General features: G+C 32.7%; 2 protein-coding genes across 11 annotated transcripts in view; both read left to right on the top strand.

The window, feature by feature from the left end:
* The window catches only part of LOC118064357 (patj homolog), a 349,897-nt gene that overhangs the window by 64,639 nt on the left and 261,767 nt on the right, over window positions 1–23,491 (top strand). For all 10 annotated transcript variants that reach the window (XR_004690049.1, XR_004690048.1, XM_035078870.1 and 7 more), the window contains one exon: window positions 9,052–9,177. Coding sequence is in view for 8 of the 10 variants with exons in the window: in XM_035078870.1 (XP_034934761.1) it covers window positions 9,052–9,177 (126 nt within the window). In the remaining 2 variants the exon portion in view is untranslated. The remainder of the gene's footprint in view (window positions 1–9,051; window positions 9,178–23,491) is intronic.
* Window positions 21,763–22,701, top strand: LOC118064358 (uncharacterized). Its single transcript, XM_035078879.1, has one exon. It carries the CDS (start codon window positions 21,879–21,881, stop codon window positions 22,683–22,685), a length of 807 nt encoding a protein of 268 aa, XP_034934770.1. The 5' UTR covers window positions 21,763–21,878; the 3' UTR covers window positions 22,686–22,701.

Genomic DNA, 23,491 nt, shown 5'->3' with positions numbered 1-23,491 from the left:
ATTGGCAAACGACTTATTAATACTGAAAAATCAACAACAGTACGTACATTGTCAGAGCAATAAAACCCTTACAAGAAGTTCCTGAGAGTTTAATGGATCTACTAGCTGAAGCTGGTTACCACACACAAAATTTCCAAATATCATCTTTTCGCGGAATTAGAAAAGATGGTAATTTAATTTATGATTTAAATTATAAGAGCCAGTTCATATACATCATATAGAGTTCTGTATGAAACTCATGATCCGTATGAGCTGAAAATTGGATTTGTCCAATAATTTTTAAAAATATGTAATTGTCATTAGCAATGCTTATTGAATCATTGCAATGGAAGGTTTTTTGCTATTATAGAGAAGGCACATTGAACCATTCACTCAAAACTACGGATAGTATGATATTAAATCAAAAAAAAAATTAGGGCAATCAATATGATGAGATTGTTATTCCGTACATGAATATATTTCGTGAAAACTAATGCATTAGAGTAGTTTCAGTGAGTGATACATAATCAAGTTGTTTTTGCATGGAAATTAATAATAAAATATATGTAGCTAACATTGTAAACAAGGTAGATTATAAAGATTATGATTACATATTGTGAGTTTTTCAATTTTGACGTATGTAAAAGTAATGAGTTATTAATAAAAATGTAATGTCGCATACTTATCCGGTGAATAAACTCAAAGTTTTTTTTATAAAATACCCATATTCTTTCTCCGAGAACATGCGAGAATTGAGGAATTATATCTCTAGTTTTTTCGGTGTTTCTTCGGCTCCTATCAATTTTTCCACTACAGAATATTTAGACGTGTTGTCGGCCTCATGTTGATTTTAGAAAATATTACGGCGTCTATTCGACTTCATTTCGCGTTGTAAATCTCTTTTCGGTGTTTTGCCGGCCCCATATTTTTCACCCGGGAAAAGTCACAAAATGTTAAACACGGAAACAGACGTTCAGTTGGCTTCAAATCGTTTCAGTTATTGCTTCTACATCATTTTATATTCACATTTAATTTTGACTGGCTTAAATAGCAGTCGAGAAAAAGTCAAAAAATGTTACACATCAAAATAGACGTCCAGTTGGCCTTAAATCATCTTAGCTGTTGCTCCTACATTATTTATTTATTCTTTCATTTATTCCTTAAATTCACATCTGCGCATGTCTTTTATTTGAATCTCAGTCATCGAGTAAACTTAAACCCCCACTTTTTGTTCCGAGCAATTTGATCTTACTATGTTCACATATAACTCATTTTTCTCTAGTTTTTAATACTTGCTGCGATTGTCATTTTGTTGGGTGACAATATTTTTATTCACGTAACTCAACAATTCATGTTTTGATTGTTGTTTTTTTGTGGTTTAAGACTAACTTTTCGTCGCCAGCGACTTTTCTGTGATTGGTCAATTGCAATTTTTTATAACTCCATAAATATTCAGCGTACGGAATTTTTGTAAAGGGATTTTCTGTTTCATTTCTTCTCCTCAATACGTCTATGTACTCAGTTTCTGACCCAACTGTAACACCCTGTATATGAGTACTTTTAACGCATAATTTTTTCTTTTACTACAAAAATGTTACCAACCGTATGACATAAATGAAAACATGTTTCGTTCATAGGAATGAAATTTGTTATAAATAATGAAAGAAAGGATCTATGAGGTATATTTGAATTCTTCCAACGCACAATTTTTTCTTCTACTAAAAAACAGCTCCCAACCGTATAACATAAATAGAGGCTCACTCTTTTTGTTTATAACAATTAAATATGTGATAACCAATTGTAAACAAGTTCTATTCGAGGTGTTCTTCAATTTTTTCCACTGGGAAGTCGGTCGTGTAGACCTTTCGGATCGCACCCAGACCACTGCAGAGCACTGATATTTTTTTTATGAGTTTTTTAAGTCAACAGCCTAGTGACCATAGCCCTTAGGCTCACGACGTCTTCCAATATAAGAAAAAAGCTTTTGATCCGTTACACCACTACAGTTTCCTAACTCTCTTCTCAATAGTTCATATAGTTAACAGATTCACTTGTTGGTCTTAACTCTGCTTTTTTTAGGTTATTCATACTTCTATCACTAATTTGAATAATTAAATTTATCCCTTAGCCTCAATTTTCATTTAATATCAATAACTTGATTCGAAATCATAGCTATAGTCCAGTCAAGTTAGACCTGAAATAGCAATTTTTCAAACTCGGTCAAACTTGGTTGGAATATTTCTAAGCATGCTAGATTTGAGTAGGGATAGTTTTTAGAAGGTTGCGAACCCAGTATCAGGGTGAAAAAGAGGTAAAATTGCTTCGAAAATCCTTTTTTTAACGTTTTTAGTAAATACTCTAATAGATATCGAAAATTTTCTTAGACAGATGTTGTAGATGATATAAAAATCTACAACTTTTGTACAAAACATTTTTCCGCATCTATTATAGTTTTCGTGGAAAATGCTACCGTTACAAAGTCAGCATTCTGAAAATATAAAATCAAAAGAAAGTTAAAATTCAAATCGGAGGTGGTAATTACCCCACAAAAAAAGTTTCGAAAAAAATGCAAAAATAAACTATTTTTCATCAATTTAGTTTTTGATGAAAACCTCCTCAACAGGTTGAGAAAATCTAAGATGAACTGATATTGTGACTTTATGCAATTCAAAATTATTGTTAAAACTACAAGTCCATCAGTCAATATAAATAAATGATCATTTTTTCTGAATCTTCTTTCTTTCCTTCCTTTCTTCCCAATGAAATGGAATAGAACCTCCGGAAAGAATCTTTCAAACATTTAAAAGAGTTGGAAATGCCAAGGAATCAGGGATAGGTCGATTTGCTGAGCAAATTATCTCAGAAAGATCAAAGCATTGAGTTTAAAAAATAAAACCAAAATTTAATTATAATTAATCCTCCAATAAAATAGTCTCATTTCCTGGAGTATTTTCTCCAAATTAATTACCGACTCCTTATCATCCTTATCATACAATAACCGGACTCTTAATAATCATAAGTAATCACATCTTGCGCAAAGAGTTTTAAAACCAGTTCAATAGCCTTTCCATAATATATGAACTGAACAGGATATCATAGACATCAAGTCACTTTCTAAATCTAAATTTCACTGTGGCCATCAGTAAAAAAAACAGCTAAATTGTATACTTCATTTTAATAAATCATCCCCAGTAACGCCACGAGAACGTTTGAGGACAGAAATTATGACTTTAAATCCACAATCAAATGATCAATGAAAGACCAACGTTCTCAGACTGGCAGTTACTAACTCAGAATTCTACAGAAATCAGGAATTCTGAATAAGAGTCAAAAATCTATCAATTCTCTTTATAAGGAGCAAGTCTATCCATATGCACAACTTTCAAACGACTATTCGGATTTCCTGTATCCGAAATACATCATTCAATTTATTTCCGATAATATAAGTATCTTCCCCCTCCGATTACAATTCTGGACATTTTTCCTTTACTCTCTTAGGAAAATAAAACTAAATCTTTTTACCAACATCAAAAGATAAAAGATTCGATTTCAAATTATAAGTAGACTTAAGCTTTTCTGACTTAATGTCCAAATTACTTCTCACCATTTCATGAATACATCTTAACTTTTTACGGACATTAAAAGCATAATCATTGAAAGAATTTTCTTCTTTAATATCATCAGAAGGAGGAATTTCGCGAAAAAATCTAAAGGAAATCTTAATTCTTGATCTAACATCAATAATGCTGGAGAAAATTCTGTAGTTTCATGTCTTGAAGAACGATAAGCTAACAAAAATAAGGAAGTCCATTTGTCCCAATCTTTTTGATTCTTACTAATATATATGGATAAATATTAAAGGATAGTCCTATGCAACCTTTTAACTAAACGATTTGATTAAGGATGGAGAAGCGTAGTTCTAGTCTTTTTAATACCAAAAAGATTCATCACCTCTTTGCAAATTTCTGATTCAAATTCTCGACTTTGATCAGAATGAATTTCTTATAGAATACCATATCTACAAAATACTTGAGTAACTAAAGCTTTAGCAATAGTAGAAGCTTGATGATTAGCACGAGGAATAGCTTCAGGCCATCTAGTAAAATAATTAGTAATTACAAGAAGAAATCTATTTTCAAAAGATGTTTTAGTAAGAGGACCAGGGATATCAATAGCAACCCCTTTAAATGGAGAATCAACATTATAAGTTTGAAGGAGACCATCAGACCCATTGGACCGTTTTCAGCAGAGCAAACCTTACATTTTTTACACCAAATTTCAACTTCAAATTTAGGAGTAGCCCAAAAAGAAACTTTGACGAATTTTTGAAAAAATCTTATTAATACTAAAATGATTACAACAAGGAGAATTATGAGCTTTAGAAATGAATTCATCAATTTTAATTTGAAGAACAACAATTTGGAAAATAATATAAGAAAGATTAGGAGCTTCCCAACCTTTAACTAAAACTTTGTTTCTTACTTCCAAAGAATTCCAATGAAGTATATAAATTTTGAAAGTAGAATCTAAATGAAAAACATCTTTATATTCCGGAACCTTATTTTCTTTTTTAAATTCAATAATCATACTTGAAGTACAATCGTCACTTTGCAGTTTAATCCCTTCTGAATTATTATTTGTTGAGAATTAATTAATTTTCAAGTTTGAATTGCCAGCTGACAGGAACGTCAGCGGCCATTTTGGGACTACGTCGATAACCAATCGACCAAATAATCAGTAACTCTTAATCTAGTCATTCAATTGACTAAAATTCAGTGTCCATTTCGACTAATGAAGTTCCTGTCACCATTCCTTTTCTGTTCTCATCCACGTGTACACGCCTTTCTAATTCTTTCCTCATAAATCTATCTTTTCTGAGTCAATTATTAGTGCTAGTGCAATTCTGAATCAACAGAAACATTGACCAGTTTATTCAATAATTGAATCAATAATTATTTAAGAAAAATTCACAGTGAATATAAATGATAAAATAAAAATTCATTTGCATTGCATTGTTAGGCTAACACCACGTGCACAATCATTATTCAACTAAACTTCAATAATACTGAACACACCAAGTTTAGTTATATTTTTTGGACATTCAATTATTATTCAGTTAATATTTGATTGACATTCATCGAGTGCTAGAGACATTCATTCGTTTATCCAGTGAAGTAAAAGTTGTACAGTGGATATTGTTCATTGTTAGTGCTAAAATAAAGATATATATTTTTTATAACACCTGAGTTCCTAATTGATCGGATCCAGCACAATCATTCCTATCCTTAAAAGGTTAGGTTAATTCAAAAGTTGACATTACTAATTTCACAAATAGTTCTGAAAACATTTTTAGTATCAGAACATTTGTCATCAGAATCGATTTTATGACATCTTTTACAATCATATGGACATCGAGATAAACCATCAGCATTGCCATAGCTTCTACCCGGTCTATGCTGAACCTCAAAATCATATTGAAATGAAATTTCTGACCATCGAGCGACTTACTCTTTAGGATTTTCAAATGAAAGTAACTAACTAAGAAAAGAATGATCAGTTCTAACTAAGAACCGTTTTCCAAGGAGAAAATGGTCAACCGAAATAACAACAGCTAATAATTCCTTCCTAGTAATACAGTAATTCCGTTCACAGATATTCAAAGTTTTACTTAGATAAGTAATAACCTTTTCTTGACAAATAATTTCATTATATTTATTAACTGGAATTTTCTGAGATAATACAGCTCCTATATCAACATTAGAAGCATTAGTATCAAGAATAAATAAATAATTAAAATCAGGATAACCCAAAATAGGTGTAAAAGTTAGAATATTCTTTAATTTTTGAAAAGTAGAACTATTCCAAATAAAAACTTTTCTTTCTTCACAAATGAAATACCGAGGTTTTGCTAAAGTAGCAAAATCGTCAATAAATTTTTTGTAATACGAACCAAGTCTAAAAAAACTTCAAAGCTCATATTTATTTTTAGAAACAGGCCGATTTATAATAGCAGAAATTTTATCAGGACAACTCTTCAAACCTTCACTAGGAACAATATGGCAGAAGAAAGTAACTTCTTCTTCGAAAAATGTGAACCTTTTAGCATTACTTTTGAGATTAGAATGTAAAAAACTTTCAAAAACAATTTGAAGATAAGTTATTATGACTTCTACTAAAGATGATAATATCGTCAAGATATAGTAAACAAATTTTTTTAAGGAGGCCATGGAAAAATATATTTACAAGTTTTACAAAAGTAGTCGGAACATTACATAAACCAAAAGGAAGAACTTCAAATTGCCGAAGTTCACTATAAATACAAAAAGCTATTTTCTCTCGATCATCAGAAGCAACTTCATCTTGCCAATAACGACTTTTTAAATAAATGGTTGAAAACCATTGGGCACGAAGAACCATATTTAAAATATCTTTTTGATGGGGGATAGAAGTACAATCTTTTACTGTAACATCACGTAATTTTCGATAATTTACACAAAATCTAATTCCATCACCTTTTTTAGGAACAAGAACAACAGGAGAAGCCCAAGGACCATTGCAAGTTTCAATTGCGTCCTCTCGTTTTATTGCCTCCATAACTGTATCTACTTTGTCTCTACAATGTAAAGAAATACGACGAGGAATTTGCTTAATTGGGAGTGGATTACCGACAATAATTCTTCGTTGCAAAATTTTATACTTTCTATTATCAAAAGAATTTTTAGAACAAATATCTATGTATTTTAAGAATAATTTTGAAATTTTTAAATTCATAAAATAATCCTGATTTGATTAAGAAATTCAAACCAAGAATACACTTATAATAAATTCGGTCGGAAACAACTTCTAAATTAATTTTAATATGAGAAATTTTAATTTCTACGATCTCAATAAAATCAAAATCAAATTAAATACCGAAAACTGTAAAAATAGAGAGAGAAGAACAAGTTTATTATTTATTTTTTTATTTAAAAGTGAAGAATGAACTACAGTTACATCAGCAGTTGTATCAACTAACATTTTACATTTTATTTTATTAATTCCACCTTCAAAAGTTAACAAAAGTTTAAATGGATAATCGAAATCGAAGTTCTTGAAAAAATTAAAAGAACTTACCAAATTTATATTGATTATATTTACCAAATTTTGATGAACCATCAGTTGAAGAATTATTATTTATAATGCTAGGGAAAGAATTTCCTTTACAATCTCTTTTTGTATGACCTTTTTGTTCACAATTCCAACATTGAATTTTTCCTGAAAAAGCTTGGTTAGATTACCCAAAAGTTTTTTTAAGAGGATTACGGAAAGGTTTATTACCGAAACGATCCTCTAAACATTCTGTTCATTTCAAGAAATTTTTTAAATCCTTTTTACTCAAAACTTCTAAAACATTTTATGCTTTGGCTTTCAAATACGACACTAAATTAAAGCATTGACCTCATCGGTCCAATTATGTAATCCTGCGACAGTCTCAATTCTCTCTTACAACGTAAATAACTTTCCCACGTTTGAGATCTGTCAAATTTATCTAGTTTCGCGAAAGGAAGAGAATTCGCCACTGAAGGAAGAAAGACCGTTTCAATTGAAGGATTTGTTACATTTCTTGCAACATCTAAATTATTTAAATTTCATTTACTTAAATTGTTTTCTTTTTATTATTATTATCTCCTTTCGGTTTGTCCAAAGCGTCTGGCTAGGGATCCCGGGGCTCCGACCCACATGGGGCCTGACCAGACGGGATTATCCTGCAGACAACCGACTCCCTCAGGTTTGAGGGTGACAGACTGGTTTTGTTCGAAGCTCTGTCAGAAAGCGGTCTCTCATCCCTCCGAGGGCGCCAATCATCAGGACTATCACATGCGCTGTGTATTCGTAATAGACATTTCTCATGGCCTCCATGAGCTCTCTGTAGCGTTCCTGTTTACTCTCTTCTTTTGCACGTATATTTGTCTCAGCCGGGGCTGAGAACTCAATATAATATACGTGCTTGGTGGTCGAAAAGAGTAATATCCGGCTTATTGTGTTCAATGCGTTGAGGCGTAGATAGCGGGTAATTCCAAAGAATTTTTGCTCTCCCGTTCTTAACGACTGAGAAGATCACGGGTGATGACTTCGAAATAATGTCATCACTTTCCTCGTGATAATGTCCAGCTTTTTAAGCTCTTTTCGGAGTCATTTAAGAACTCCGAATGAGTATAGCAAGACTGGGACAGCGAGCATATTCGTGGCTTTGACTTTGTTAGGGCCTGCTAATTCAGAGCCTCATATTCTCTTAAGTCACCACTTGTACTCACTGCGGAGAGTACCTTTGATGACAGACACGTCCTGTAAAGAAGATTGTGCCTGTCCAAGATATCGGTATGACTCTCCAGCATCCAGATGTTTTATGATGCTCTTGTCTGTAAGTTCGACATTATCACTCCAGTTCGGTGATCTTCCCTTTACTAAGTGGGCTACGGTGCACTTGTCTGTATCCTATAAACTTAAATAGGTTAAGAATTTAATCGGTAATTCAAATATCCCGCTACGTCACCCTTGTCGATAAATAAGATATTGTAAAATAAGAACAAATAACAACTTTGGAAAATTAATAAATAAAGAAAAATTTTTATTAAAGATTGACAGCGATTAATTAGTAAGAAAGAATCCGTGCGGTCAACTCAAGTCTCAGTCAATAACTGGAGATAAATAAACTCTTCCCTCGTTGCTATAAACAATCTAATCGTCAAGCAATCGTCGTTAACTAACAAACTGTCGTTAGTCTAATAGTCATTAGATGGTGACATTCAAATATTTTACAATATTATTATGATTGATTTAGTAAGTGACCTAAGTCCCTACTTTATCTACGTAACTTCATTATGGGTTTCGTACTGTGGCCAGTCTAGGGTTAAATACTTTTTTCAACTTCAAGCGTTCAATTTGTATTCAGCTGCCCTAGCCAACAAATTTGTGATTAGACTATATGTATTCATTACGTTCATTTTTATTCTTCTTCATTAAGCTTACATTTTTGCTTTAGTTCCTGAAATGTTTAAGATTTACCATCTGATGAGCTTTTTTAATTTTTAGTTGAATACATCCGGATTGCTTTCTGAGGGATTGAATGTTCTACCAATTACAACACCAACATATGTCAAAGAATTTCAGAAAGTGATTGAAACAGCAGCTAACGGACGTGAAATACTAACTGTACAGGTGAATTAATGATTAAATATTCCTCCTTATAATTTTATTACGTTAATTTTCTAAACTATATTATTAAGAAAAGCTTATAAGATAAAATTTAAATTCCGATGTAAGATGCAATAATCACTCGTTTGAAACGATTTATTGTTATAAACAAAAAAGTCCGTTTTTATTCGGTTCGTTTTTATGTTATAATGAAAAAAGTAAGCTTAAAAAAAACATAACTTTACTGCGCAGATCCCGTTCTAATTGTTCATAACAAATTCAATTGTTCATAAAAATTAAAATATACAAATAGTACCTAGGAACTTCCTAATAACCTTCTCTACAATTTTGAAAAATTCAGTGGCATTCAGATTATTCGTTTGGAAATTTGTGCGGACAGACCGACCAGCACTCAAAATTTATATATTAGTATAGATATACCGGAATAAAAAAGTCGATGGATTTTCCGATATCATACGTAATCTGAATAAACTATTCGCTATTATCAATAAAGAATTTAATTAATGACAAGAGAGGAAACTAAATTTCGTGACTTGGATATTGAATTATCGATGGATGCATCGATATTTCATGAAAGCTCGCGATAATAGTTATAAAGCCGCCGCCTTTAACAGTGGTAGTAAGTAAGCGCAAAATCAAGGAAATTCAAAACGGGCCAGCAAAGCCAGGGAAAATAAATGCAAATAACAAGCTCACCATTTGGGCCGTTGGATCACTCATTTCAATTTAATCCATGAAGTTTTCAAGTCGATGCTCACTAGTAATACTCACTTTAGTTGTTTGCTATGCGAATAAAATATCTTGAAAGTCTTTAGGAATCACCAGAACGACTTTGCAATCTGGAAGAACTTCGTTGATGATAATTTTGATAGGTTTTCTGGCTGATGAACTGGCTCCAGGCTGCTCGTCAGTAAAGATAGAAGCAAGCTAGGAAAGTCTTCAATGCAACTCCTTGATGATTCTTCTCATTTTATCTTTCAATAACATGAATATGCAAGGAGTTGAACGAAGGGAAAAGAACAAGTTCTTTATTAGGTGGTGTTTATACCTCCGCACGAGCCTTGGATAAACGACCGTGCTGTTTAACGTTTTCATACTTTATTTATTCCTAAATTAATGAATAGAAGATCTATAAAAGCAGTTAATTTTCTATAGGTAGCAAGAAAATATTTCGCAACTGGCATCCTATGGTTATCATGAAAACAATTCTTTTTATATAGTGTTGATATTTTTCTACTGGGGTGAGTGTACTAAATATTCACCTTCCTCCAGGACAATATTTCACCAGCTAACATCCCTGGTCCGCTTATAGCAATTATAAACGACGAGTGCCGAGTTATTTTTAATCACCAGAATAACCAAACTGGCCAAACTTAAACTAAAATTCCAAAAATCTCAAAATACTCAGAAATCTTAATGCTAATTCCAATATCTTAAAACTAACTTAATTAAGATGCTGCTGATAAAATGCCTCGACAGGGGATCTCCTGGTGCTCAGTTATGTGTGTTGTGGAGAGAAAGTCGGGGTTGGCAAAGAAATTTATCGGTTGTACGCCATAAAAGTTACCCAAACAACAGATAAAATGATGGAGTTGAAGATTCTTCATTATGTAAATTAATGAATAACCATGATCGAATAAATATAAATTTATTAAACTAAAAATCAATCTTTCTGTAGCAATTCTACATTACCCATATAAAAATATTTTACAATCAAATGACTTTAACTTAAGTACTGGAACATTCTACAGTTTCTTCAATCAATTAATCTGTACTTACTAATAATTTCTTTTCATTGTATTAACCCAGAATTAATCCAATTACCAAAATAAACCCCATAACAATCAGATTCAATACGACTTACAGGAGCAGTAAAGGATACTTAGGTGTCGTAATATGATCTCGATTGGTTCCTGGATGGACTGGAACTTTCTCTCAGCTTCAGGGAGCTCCTTTCAGTCTGCCGTTCCTCCACGATGTTAACTGCATTCTATTCTCCCTTCGTCTTGTTCAGCCATACCGATTTTTCAATCTCCAAAATCGTACTGCTTACTCTCCAAGCTCCAAACTACGTCTTGACTCTTCAATCTCTAAAATTGATCTCTCTTCTCTAAAACCCAAAGTTGATCAGGCTTCTCCCACAAGGCCTGCAAACATATATTTAATTCATCAAACTTTAGTCTAACTTCTTTACAGAATCTCCAACATGCTCATTCTACACCTTTATCTCTCCTATTAAAGTGCCATGTTATTGGAACTGATCATGCAATGACAACTTTTAGAAATAGAACGTCTCCTAGCATGGACCATCTACTAGGTGGCACATTTCGTGAAGCCCTCTACTCTACGTTAGCGATTCACTTCTTATCATAATGGCTCTCAACTCCACAAATATGTGTTTCTTCTCCTCCCCTATCCCCTCCTCATCTCATTGAGTTTTCTATGCAACTACAGTTAAAAATAAAATCTTCCAACCTTGCTACCTCTCGCTACAATACTATTTTAAACAGATAGTAACAATAATAATAATTTCGGAATAGCAACACTGAAATCTACAATCAAATAAAATAACTTATAAACAAAACGTGAACAATTACTGTAACTATCATTTAAACAGCTCCTGAGAGCTCAAAAATATAGAACAATAAGGAAAACATAGCTAAAACAAACCAAATGGGCTATTATTAGCCTCCAATATTTAATAAAATATTATTGAAAATCGTCAATAGGACATTATTTGAAGAATAACGTCACAACATAAAAATTAGAAACTACTTGCTTTGAGTCCACATGCATGCGCGGAAGCTTTCACCCTACTGTACAAGCATATGCGTGTCACTCATAAGTGTTAGCATATACATATGAATAAAATACATGAATAAATACATATTATACTGATGTTGTTAGTTAAGACCATTATTCATAATGAAATTGTTTATTTTTCAACTTAAACTACGTAACGTATGTTAGAACGTAACGCTTGATGTCAAAAAAACGTTGCACCGAGTACACATCTCGAATTACTTTAGAATCAAAAATTTTTATGTCTTTGCGCACTAGTTCTAGACCAATGAGTCGATTAAGGAAAGAAATACTCACAGATTCGCGCAATTACGATCTATGAAATAAAACGAGATGAGGATAATTAGTTGAAACATAAGGAAAATTTTCGAGGTTAAGAAAAACTAAATCAGTTTGACAGATTTCAGTCGGCCACATGTAAAACGAGAAAGAGAGTGTGACATATAAAATTAAAAAAGACAGAAGATTATCATCGTGACGAATGTGCGGGGACAGAGAGATATGATGGAAGAAGTGATAGCTCAAGTGAGTAAAATGCGCGTTTAAAAATTAGCAAAAAATAAGAGATCTTTATCACATTTCTATGTTCCAGTGGTCCCATCTGCATTAAATTTCAAAAGAAGGTAAAATCTATTGTCCGTAGACAATATACATCACGAAAAATGTTTTTTTAATAAGATTGCACAAAAAAATATGTAGGGCGAATTGAGACTGATTAGATAACTAGATTACATTCTCTTAAAATAGCTAAGTAATTTTTGCACAAAATCTGTGGCTTTTATTTTAATGGCAGAAAATAAGAATTCATGTATTTTCGACTGACAAGGAAATCTCGCGAGGTGGTCACCGTCGATTTAGCTGAGATTTCTACATAATAATCTACGTCGAAAATAATGAACTATGTAATTTTTTTTCAGCAGAAAAACGTTTTAAAGGGGTGTAATTAATCCCCAAAGTTGAAACTTTATGAAGGTGATTTTTAATTTTCACGTATTTTTAACCAAAATTTTTCAAAACGACCTTATACGTTAAAACAACATAAAAAATGGTAAAAAATACCTTTATTTACATAGCTATGAAACTTGCGGATATACATTTTTTTTATTAAAAATAACAGGTCATTGAACGTAGTTAGTTAAAAACTTTTTTTTGTACCATAGTTGCTATTGAATTCGGGCCCAAAAATAATTCATAATAAAGTACATTGAAAATAGCAAAAAGTCTATAACTCAAAAAAGATTATTTATTTTTTAATGAGACCAATTTCAATCGAAAGAGAATAAAAAATGACGAGATACGCGTCGTATCGATGCAAAAAAAATATTTCCTTTTTTCCCAAATTTGTATCAAAATGAAGATAAATTATTCATTCATGATCTTTTTATATAGCTTGTATAAGCTTTCTCTTATTCCTGCATTCATAAAATGAGTAATGTATGAAAATTAACAAAATCATGAAGAAATAAAATGCCGAACTTTATAAATAAATAATGTTTTTCAGCAATACATTTGTATCAATCAAATGACTTGTACTTTCCTCCCTGGTATTAGTTAATAAATTTTTGTGATACTGTTGAAGAAATTGATAAATAAATTTTAAATGAAATAAGAAAAATATAATATTATGTTTCTGAAGTCATCTGAATCTAATTGGTATGACAGATATTTTTAAAATAATAAATAAACAAGCACCTTGATCGAAATTTTGTATTGTTCAACAGGGCTCCAAAGTGAAATTGAAGCGATAACGATGAGCTAAGCATTTTTAAGGTTTTTAGGATAACTCAGGTATAATATATTATGCATAATAAGAATAGCTCAATTTAATAATTAAAAAAAAAAAGAGAAAAAATTATAGATGACACAGATTGTATTTCGGGTCAAAAATTAAAAACAGGATAGAGAAAGTTTTAAATATGCTTCATTCTCATGATTTTGAAGGGTTGAAGCTGTAATATAAAGTGATGTGACAGATATTTTGGTCAAGTTGTAAGCTGTTGCCCCACAATATTATAAAAGAAAAACTAAAAAGAAAGAGATTGAATAAAAAAACCGATTTTTCTGCCACGATAAGAGTTGTCACACCAAATTTTTCGGAAAAAACATAAAATTTGCTGTAAAATGGTATTTAAAAAATTAATTTCCATGAAAGTGCAAATTACTTATAGTTATAAGAAAAATAAAAATTTATAAAAAATATTTCTGCCAGGACAAACTCTGGCACACCAGGCCTATATTGTACCTATGATCAAATACTATTAATTCCTATGCAAAATTTCAAAATCCGTATAAGTACACTTTTAGTGTCACCGGCTCCCGGACTATTATCTCTACGATCGGGATCCTCCGTACACTTTTTCTTGCCCCCCCCCTCGGCTCCCCCCTCTACAGGCCTACCACTCTCTACCTACCCAATAAACTACTCCACACATAGTCTATCGGGTTGCGTCTGCAGCGGACGTACACCTTAACCATTGTATCGCATTAGCACGAGAATACAGGGAAACTGCAGAAAACCTGTGTCGATACAAGCCTTGTTTCCCTGTCCTGAGAAGGACATTTTGTTTGAGTATCTTGCCTTATAAGGCATAACTCTGGGGATGACTCTACTTCTAGTAACGGCGTTACTTGGGACGTAATATTCTTGTGCGTTTAGAAAGGCACAAGGATACACGCATCTAGCTTAAGGCCTTGCAACATACCACTACGAGTCCAACCTCAATTGATCGAAAGCACCTGGTTCTCTGCATATAGTTTTCCGACTTTGCAGCCCCGGATGCGGGCTTGGATTTCGGTCTCCCGTAGTACCAGTTTTATCCGCTTTGGTCGGTGGCCACCTGTGTCGATACAGTCGGCTCTTCGAAGAGACCCTCCTGCTTACGGTGGTCCGAGAAAAACCATATAAATGATTTTGTACCGGCTGGGAATCGAAAAAAAACGCTATCCATGGTGCGTCAGGCTGACGCTGTATCCATTAAAGCACCGTGTCGGTATCCATACATTCATTATATTGTAAAATAAGACTCAGTAACAACTTCGGAGAATTAGTAAATTAATTAAAATGTTCATTAATGATTGACAGCGATTAATTAGTAAAAAAGAATCCGGTCAACTCAAGTCTCAGACAAAAACTGGAGATAAACAAACTCTCCCCTCGTTGCTATAAACAATCTAATCGTCAAGCAATCGTTGTTAACTAACAAACTGTCGTTAGTCTAATAGTCATTAGATGGCGACATACAAATATTTTACAATATTTATACTTATTATTGTTATTACACTTATTATATAACACTTTATTCACCTACAAAAAGTTCTCCTGATTTTAATGTGCCTAAATACAAATTATCTGGCCTAAAAAGTGTTTTTTTAACTACGGTACCAAATTTTTCACTGGCTCTTTCAAAATTAAAAAAAGTAGGGAAAGGAGCTTTCCGTCCATATTTACAGTGCCGAGTAACACGCTGCTCTATACTGGAAATTTTGCGCGTGACATCACGACGCCCCGACTAGAAATTGGGAGCAGGTTAACCCGATGTCTTATAAGCACCTGATAAGGTCGTCCGATTATAGGAATTCTTTATATGGTCCTAACAAGGATTGAGTATGGAAAACCTAAATTAGGATAAACTCATTAGGTCCCAGTTAGGATTTCTAAAGTCTATCCTAATGAAATTCAAAAATTATTTATTAGAACTTTATGGGTTTATCCTTAACAAGTTCTTTTTTTTCCAGACTGTAAATCATATTATCATACATATTTTTAAAATATCTCGTTGTTTATAGTGTTTTTCTGATCTATCATAGTAGTTTCAATTGAAAAGATTTGTATAATTAACTACTTTTTCATGATGGCTCAGGATAATCATTATCGTAAGAGAAGAATACGTGAACTCTCACGTCTAAGAGTAAGCAGAAGTCGTAATCTTTATGACAGGACAATAATTTTTGATGATGATAGTGACAGTGGTTCAAATATTCAATTCCATCGTTCCAGTCAAAGAAACCAACCGGGAAGGAAACAATTATAATGAATTTCAGCATGTTGTAGAAAGTGAAGGTGAAACACCTTCAGAACCTGATGTTCATGACGAAGTACAACATGAAGTAGGAAGAGTAGAAGTAGGAGATGAAACATATTTGGAATCTAATGCTTATAGAGAATTTAATACAAATCTAGAATCTGAAGAGGAATTAGAAGAAGTAGTTGACTAATTAACAGATGATAGAACGGAGGAGGAAACAGATGAAGATGAAAATAAAGAATATGATGATATAAATGCAATTCGTGAATGGGCATTACGAAATCCACCTATACCTCATGCTCGTCTTGAATCATTATTCAATATTCTACGAAAAAAGTATCCAAAATTACCAAAATGTGCGAAGACTTTCTTAAATACATCTACGTCATCTTATAAAATAGAGAATTTTAATGATAGTAGTGATAGAGAATTTGTATATTTTGGAATTGAAGAACGTCTTCAAGCAACACTTCATCCAATCTTACATGAGTCCAATGTCATTAAGTTGCTAATTAATGTTGACAGGTTACCACTTTTTCAATCAAGCTCCAAACAGTTCTGGCCAATTTTATACAAAATATTTAATGATCCTGATGTGTATTAACCATTTCCAGTAGCTATTTATTGTGGTACTGGAAAACCTACTAACCTAGAGAAGTATTAAAACAATTTTATTAAAGAAGTGAACCACCTCCAAGAAAATAGGATATATGTTGAAAATCAATTTTTCCATGTTAAAATCAGAGCCTTCGTAGCAGATAGGCATATAATTGGTCATGAAGGTTACTACAGTTGTAAGAGATGTGAAGTACACAGTACTCGAGTAAATAATCGAACTATATATCCATATTCCATGGTAAAGAGCCAGCGTACATTCAATGATGTTTCAAGAACTGATACATCTTTCCATCTTCAAAGTAATGCTCACCATCACAATGGAGTAAGTTCATTGATTCATATTAATTTGTTCTAGATGCAATGCATTAAGTTTTTTTTGGTGTGATGAAAAAATTTCTAGAATATTGGTTAGGAGGGAATGTCCAAGATGTGGGATTGAGCTACAATGCCAAAGTTATCAAGTTTACACAGTTATCAAATTCGTTGATATCACTTCAACATCAGATACTTCATTATTTCCAGAGGACCACTAGATCCTTAAAAGATTTTAAAAAATTCAAGGCTACTGAATATCAGTTTCTCTTGCTTTATGTGAGACCGATAATTTTCGAGAATATTTTAAGAGATAACATTTTCACTCATTTCATGTTTTTGCATATTGGTTGTAGATTATTGTGGTCAACTAAGCTTGCTGTAAGTGAATGTGATCATGCTAAATAATTTTGAAAAAATTTGTTATCTGGAAACCAGTTTTCTATGGACAAGAGTGTCTAACTGGAAATATTCATGCTCTCATTTACCTTGCTGACGATGTTAGATACATGAATTGTACAATCTCTAAAATCAGCGCTTATTCCTTCGAAAATACCCTTGCCGAAATGAAAAAGCTGCTCCATAATGGTCATAAGCCTCTATCACAATTTTATCGTCGTTGGAATGATATGTCTAGTGTCATAGAAAAACCTAAAACTGTTGAAGTATTAAGAAAACTTCGCGCTAGTTGTTCTAGTGATGTTATTGTGGAATTACTTATTTTTAAAAACTCAATTATTATAAGTCAATCCCCAAACAATATTGTTTTACTCGAAAATAAAAGTGACCGTGTCTTACGTATTGATAATATGTTTATTTGAGCTAGTGAAGATGAAAATAATATAAGAATCTCAGGAAAAGTTCTAAAAAAAATGAATCACTTCTCACCCATCCATCTGATTTTTAAAATAATGAAAATGTGGCGTATTTCTAAAAGAAACTGGACTACAGAACGTGTGCATTAACAGATGTACAACAAAAAATGGTGGTATTTTCTATAAATAATGATAGTCATGAAAAACTTTATGTCATGCCTTCATTGCATTAAAATCTATTATTGTCTATTTGTAGACTAGTGAGATTAAAAGAAATAAATTTTGTAAATATTTAAAATACTTATTTCGAATGTAGGGCCTTTTTTTAACTTCCCCGTGGGAAGTTATCGTAATGGGTCCGATTTTGCGAATCCTGAATTTTGACATATCTCCACGTTTTAAGGTCCCCAGAGTCGAATACAATCTGTTATAATCAATTGGAAACGGGTTCTATTCGAAGTGTTTTCCATTTTTTTCACTGGGAAGTTGGTCGTGTGGACCTTTCGGGTCGCACCCAGACCACTGCAGAGCACTGATATTTTCATGTTTTGAAACAGTTCCCTATTGATATGAGAAATGTATATTTCGCTTTGTTTCGATTGTAGCACGTTTTTATACTCAACGCGTTATCGATATACAAGTATAATAAAATAGTACCTTATTGGAGCTTAATACGCCTTAATATAATTTATAAGATTTGATTTATTGAACTAAGAAGTGTTCTTGTTAATTATTTATCAGTTACATATTTTATTTTTTTAATATTCACGAAATTCATATCTTCGTATTGTACTGCATTAATTACATATATTCGTTTCTCCCTATATTGTACTGATTGGCGCGTAAGTGTCGTGATACTTTTATTCTTAACGGATCAGTAGGTGCACGCATAAACTTGTCTGAACATGGAGCTTGAGAAAGTGATTGTTGTTATTAATAAAATAGTTTGTCATTACAGTTTCATTTGTTAACAGTATTGTAAGCAATATTTATATTATTTAATCATTAAAACTAAGATTTAGAAAATATTGTTATTAAGAATGTATTTGAATTTATTTTGTAAGGGATTCATTTTTGAGGGGGCGTGTTGAATTCTCTGAACAAAAATGAATCTTATTTAGTTAATATTTTGTTTATTTTATTTCATAGTTTTTTAAATATTCAACTTATGGTTAAACTCAACACTTAGTTATAAACATATTTTTAAAGAAAAGAACCAAGGCCCAACCCTGTTTTATGACTTCAGACACTTGGGTCATACAAAGGACTCTTTCTTTATTAAGTTTTATTTGGTACTCTATCTTCAGAGTATTGCATGTGTTTTATTTATTATAACCATCTGTAATGTTTAAACAAATAGAGAAGAGGCTTAGATCTCTTTGTCTAAATAATACTTCAGTTTAAAGTCTTTAGTTAGTTCTGTACGACTATCTGTAATGTAAAGACGTTTTCTCTAAATGCAATCCGTGATAATAATAAAGAATTAAGTTATAATTTTTGAAAATAGAAAATCAACTTGTACTTGATTATTTCACAAATACCCATCCGAACTTCCAATAACTATCGTTTGATATAGGAGGTGAAGATGTGAAATTGTCGGTATTAGATGTTTCGTTCTAAATGGTATACTCACCTACATTTATGTTTATTTCTAATGAGCAATCACCGACCGCGGGGATACTTTTCCTTTATATTGAGTTTTTTTACGACCTGTGTTTCATTTCGCCACCAGGCAATGCTAAAACATTGACACAGAATGCGGGAAATATTTAAAGGATTCAAATGTGAAGATGGTTATAAAATAAATTGACGGCTTGAGTTGATCTAATGTAAAAATTCGATAGTCATCATGAAGGTTATAGATAACTTTTTGTTTATGTAAATTAGTTATAAAAATTGAATTTGTTGTGAACAAATGAAAATGGAGTTTATGCAACATATCCGATTTCTTTCAACAGTAAATATTTTCTTCTCCAAAAAAAATGTTACTAACCGTGTAATATAAATAGAAACGGACACTCTTTGTTTATAATGACATAATGTATTATGAACAATTTAACAAGAGATCTATACTATCAATTCGAAATAAAGATAAATGAACTCGATTTGTTTATAAAAATAAAATAAGGGGTCTATGCTATAAATTCGAGCTCTTTCCACAGGAAATCTTTTTTCTTACTGGAAACGGGTTACTAACCCTATCAGTGGGGTATGAAATGACACTCTTAGTTTTAAACAACTAGATTTTTTATTAACAATTGGAGACTGGATTTATGCAAGATATGCGAGTTTTTCAGAAGGCATTCGTTATAAATAATTGAAAGCAGAATTCATGCAACGAATAAGAGTTCTTTAAACGAATATGTTTTTTTGTATTAAATCAAGGTTACTAATGTTATGTAGAAGAAATTGAATCTCAAGATAGAGGTCGTATTTTTTCCAGTTATTATTAATACTTACAAAATTATTGCTTTACTTGTAATATTATCATAGTTTAATACATTTCTGGAATTGGCCCTTTTAAACTGCAAAATTACAATTTAAAACATTTGTCGATCAATCTATTAATATGTGACGTAATTATGCACATTACGCAGACAAAGCCATGGGAATCAGCTGGAGTAATATAATTATATTTTATGAAAATGGGATCTATGTAATAAATTAAATTTTTCTATCGGAAAATTTTTTCGCTTTCTGAACAAAAGTTACCAGCAATGTCACATAAATAGGAACTTTTTCTTTTATTCATAATAATTCAATTTATTATAAACAATTGGGAAAGAAATCGATGCAATGAATTTAAGTTTTTTCAACAAGGATTTGTCTTCCTCACAGAAAAAAAGTTATCAATTTTGTTAAATAAATAAAAATAGACTCTCCTGGTTAATAACAAGTAACGCCGTTATAAATAATGAAAAATCGATTATTACGATGAAATCTTGTGTTTCTTTGTCACCTATCGTTTAGTTACTTAAAAATATGTTGTATACAGTTCGACTTAAAGTTAAAAATATTCAGAAATACGCTGGTAAATTTTCAGAAGACGTTTAATTGTGTAAGTGTTTATGAACACATAAGTTTATGACATATATGTCCGCTAGTGGAAACTAATAGAGACGAAATTATAAACATATGCTAGAAATAAATAAAATCACGAAAATAATTAAAATTCTGCCATAATCGGATGTCAGTAAAACGTAGCGCCATGTACACGTCCCAAACGACTCTGTAAATAACAGAATTCTCATTTTTGTATAAATATTGTAGGATCGGAAAAAAACTCGTCGTTAGTTTTATTTACTAGAATTTAAGTTTTTCTATAGCTATTAAGTTTTACAGTTAAGCCCAGGGACTTTCCCCTAATAAAAAGGGAAAAGTCCCAACACGTGGTCTCCAGACTTGGGACTGACGTGACCTAAGGAGTGGGAGGTCAAGTCTCGCCCTCGCAGAAGGGATGAAAACGGAAAAAGAAGACGGGCAGTCAGTCCTAAGTCGGAGGGCTTGTGACTAACATGTCTTAAGTTGTCCTAAGTTAACATTGTAACTTCATATCTAGAATAGAAACTAATTAAACCTTACCATTTTATCTCATCCTACCTTTGGGGGCTCGTCCGGGATATGGTAGAGCATTTTAGTAGTAGATCGTGAAGTTGAAAGTGAAAAACTGAAGTGCGTAGTCTATGTTTCTTTCAATTATCGTGTCGTGAAGCGTGGTGAAGACAAATACGTTAAAGTGGTTTTAAAGAGAAAGTGTATTCAGAAAAGTATTAAAAGCTCTATAGAACTGTTAAACTGAAAGTAGCATCATCATGGGTGAGCCAAACGATATTGAAAAAATGAAGGCAGATGAGCTATCTTAGGAACAAAACCTGTTTTAAGGGAACGTCTTCGTGCAGCCTTCAGCGACAGCACTAGCCAAGGATGCGCAGAAAATAATAAAGAAGAGGATGCCGCTTCTGAAGAAGACCAGGGCGAACACAATGCTGGTACTCAGGTGACGATTGAGGAATACACAAGAACATCTCAACGAAGAGTCTTGTTAACATTCCGTGATGTCGAGGAGTCCCTAGGAAAATTTAGCGGGGACAACTCACGAAACGTAAGAGACTGACTGGAGGAGTTTGAAAAAATGGCCTTCCTTTACGAGTGGAAAGAAGCACAGAAAATTGTATATGCGAAGCAGCCCCTAACAAGTTCAGCGAAGCTGTTCGTGAAGTATGAAAAATGTGCTGACACTTGGAAGAAGCTTAAAAAAGCACTTATTAGGGAGTTCGACAGTGTCATCGATAGCCATCAAGTCCATCGCGATCTCTCCAAACGCAAAAAGAAGCCCAAGGGAACATACAGTGAATACATTTACAAGATGCTGGACATTGCAAGCCGAGCGGACGTCGAAGTGCGAACAGTCATAAAATACATCATTGAGGGTGTCCCTGATGATCCAGTGAACAAAACCATGTTGTATAGGGTGCAGACAGTAAAACAACTAAAAGAACGATTTAAAGAATACGAGAACATGAAGAGTGGAATGAAAATCAAAGGCGATCGAAAAGAACAATCCAGCAAAAATAAGCAAGCGGCTAAAGTCGAGAAAAAGAGGAAACCGCGACACTGTAGTTCTAAGACTCATCTTGCTGCAGAATGCCCTGGTAAGGATAAGGGAAGTAAGTGTTTCAAATGCAACAACTTCGGTCATATCGCCGCAAAGTGTCCAGAGAGCACCAAGATTAAGAACCTCAACGTCGTGACACGGTCATCAAGAAAAAAGTATCTGAAGGAGGTAAATATAAATGAGGTACCAATGACGGTTCTTGTCGATACGGGTAGCGATTTAAGTATTATACGTGCAGACGATTATGTAACGATAGGTTCACCTAAATTATTACAAACACGGTACAGTTTAACGGTATTGGATCATCGAAAAATGAAAGCTTAGGCAAGTTTATGGCAGATTTAGCAATACATAATACTGTTTATAATGTCAAATTCCATGTAGTCCTAAGTAATATTATTAAACACACTGCCCTTATAGGCACAGATTTTTTGGATACAATTGATCTACATAGTCGAGCAGGAAACGTTAAAATCACAAAGATCGATGACGACACTAAGTCCGGGTTTGTTTCTGACGTTGCCGCTGGTATAAATGTTCCGGATATCTTTTAGGTAGATCTGGACAATGAGTCAGAGAAAGTCGACTAATCACGAAGAAGCAATAGTAAAACTAAAAGAAGTCTTGCAGGTTGCTAGCAAATACGGTTTGAACATTAACTGGGAAAAATGTCAGTTGTTACAGTCAGAAATAGAGTATCTCGGTCATATAGTAGAGAATGGAACCATAACCGCAGGTGATGCTTCTGAATGACTGTGAAGACACAGTCTTCATAAAACTGCAGAAAGCTCAGAATGAAAATGAGAAAATAATGAAAATTGTAGAAGCTGTAAAGAACGATAAATGTAATGATTTTGTGTTACAACATAATTTATTATATAAGATACTTGATGATGAATATTTAATTGTAGTACCTGAACGTATGCAGGAACAGATTGTAAGGCGTGTGCATGAGCGTGGTCACTTTGGTGTGAATAAGATAGAACAATTAGTTTTAAAAGACTTTTGGTTTAAAGGATTGAGAAAACGGGTAGAATATGTTATTAAGAATTGTGTTGATTGTATACTGAGCGAAAGAAAACATGGTAAACAGAAGGGGTTGTTAAATACAATTAATAAGGGATGTGTCT

Source organism: Chelonus insularis, unplaced genomic scaffold (genome assembly GCF_013357705.1).
Source record: "Chelonus insularis isolate UGA/USDA-ARS -01 unplaced genomic scaffold, ASM1335770v1 contig_17_pilon, whole genome shotgun sequence".
NCBI lineage: Eukaryota > Metazoa > Arthropoda > Insecta > Hymenoptera > Braconidae > Chelonus > Chelonus insularis.
The sequence above is the reverse complement of the archived record's forward strand: the minus strand, read 5'-3'. Positions and strand labels throughout refer to the sequence as shown.

Bases quoted from the DNA above. Each gene is read 5' to 3' on its own strand.
- LOC118064358 (XM_035078879.1), top strand. From the start codon at position 21,879: ATGGCCTTCCTTTACGAGTGGAAAGAAGCACAGAAAATTGTATATGCG.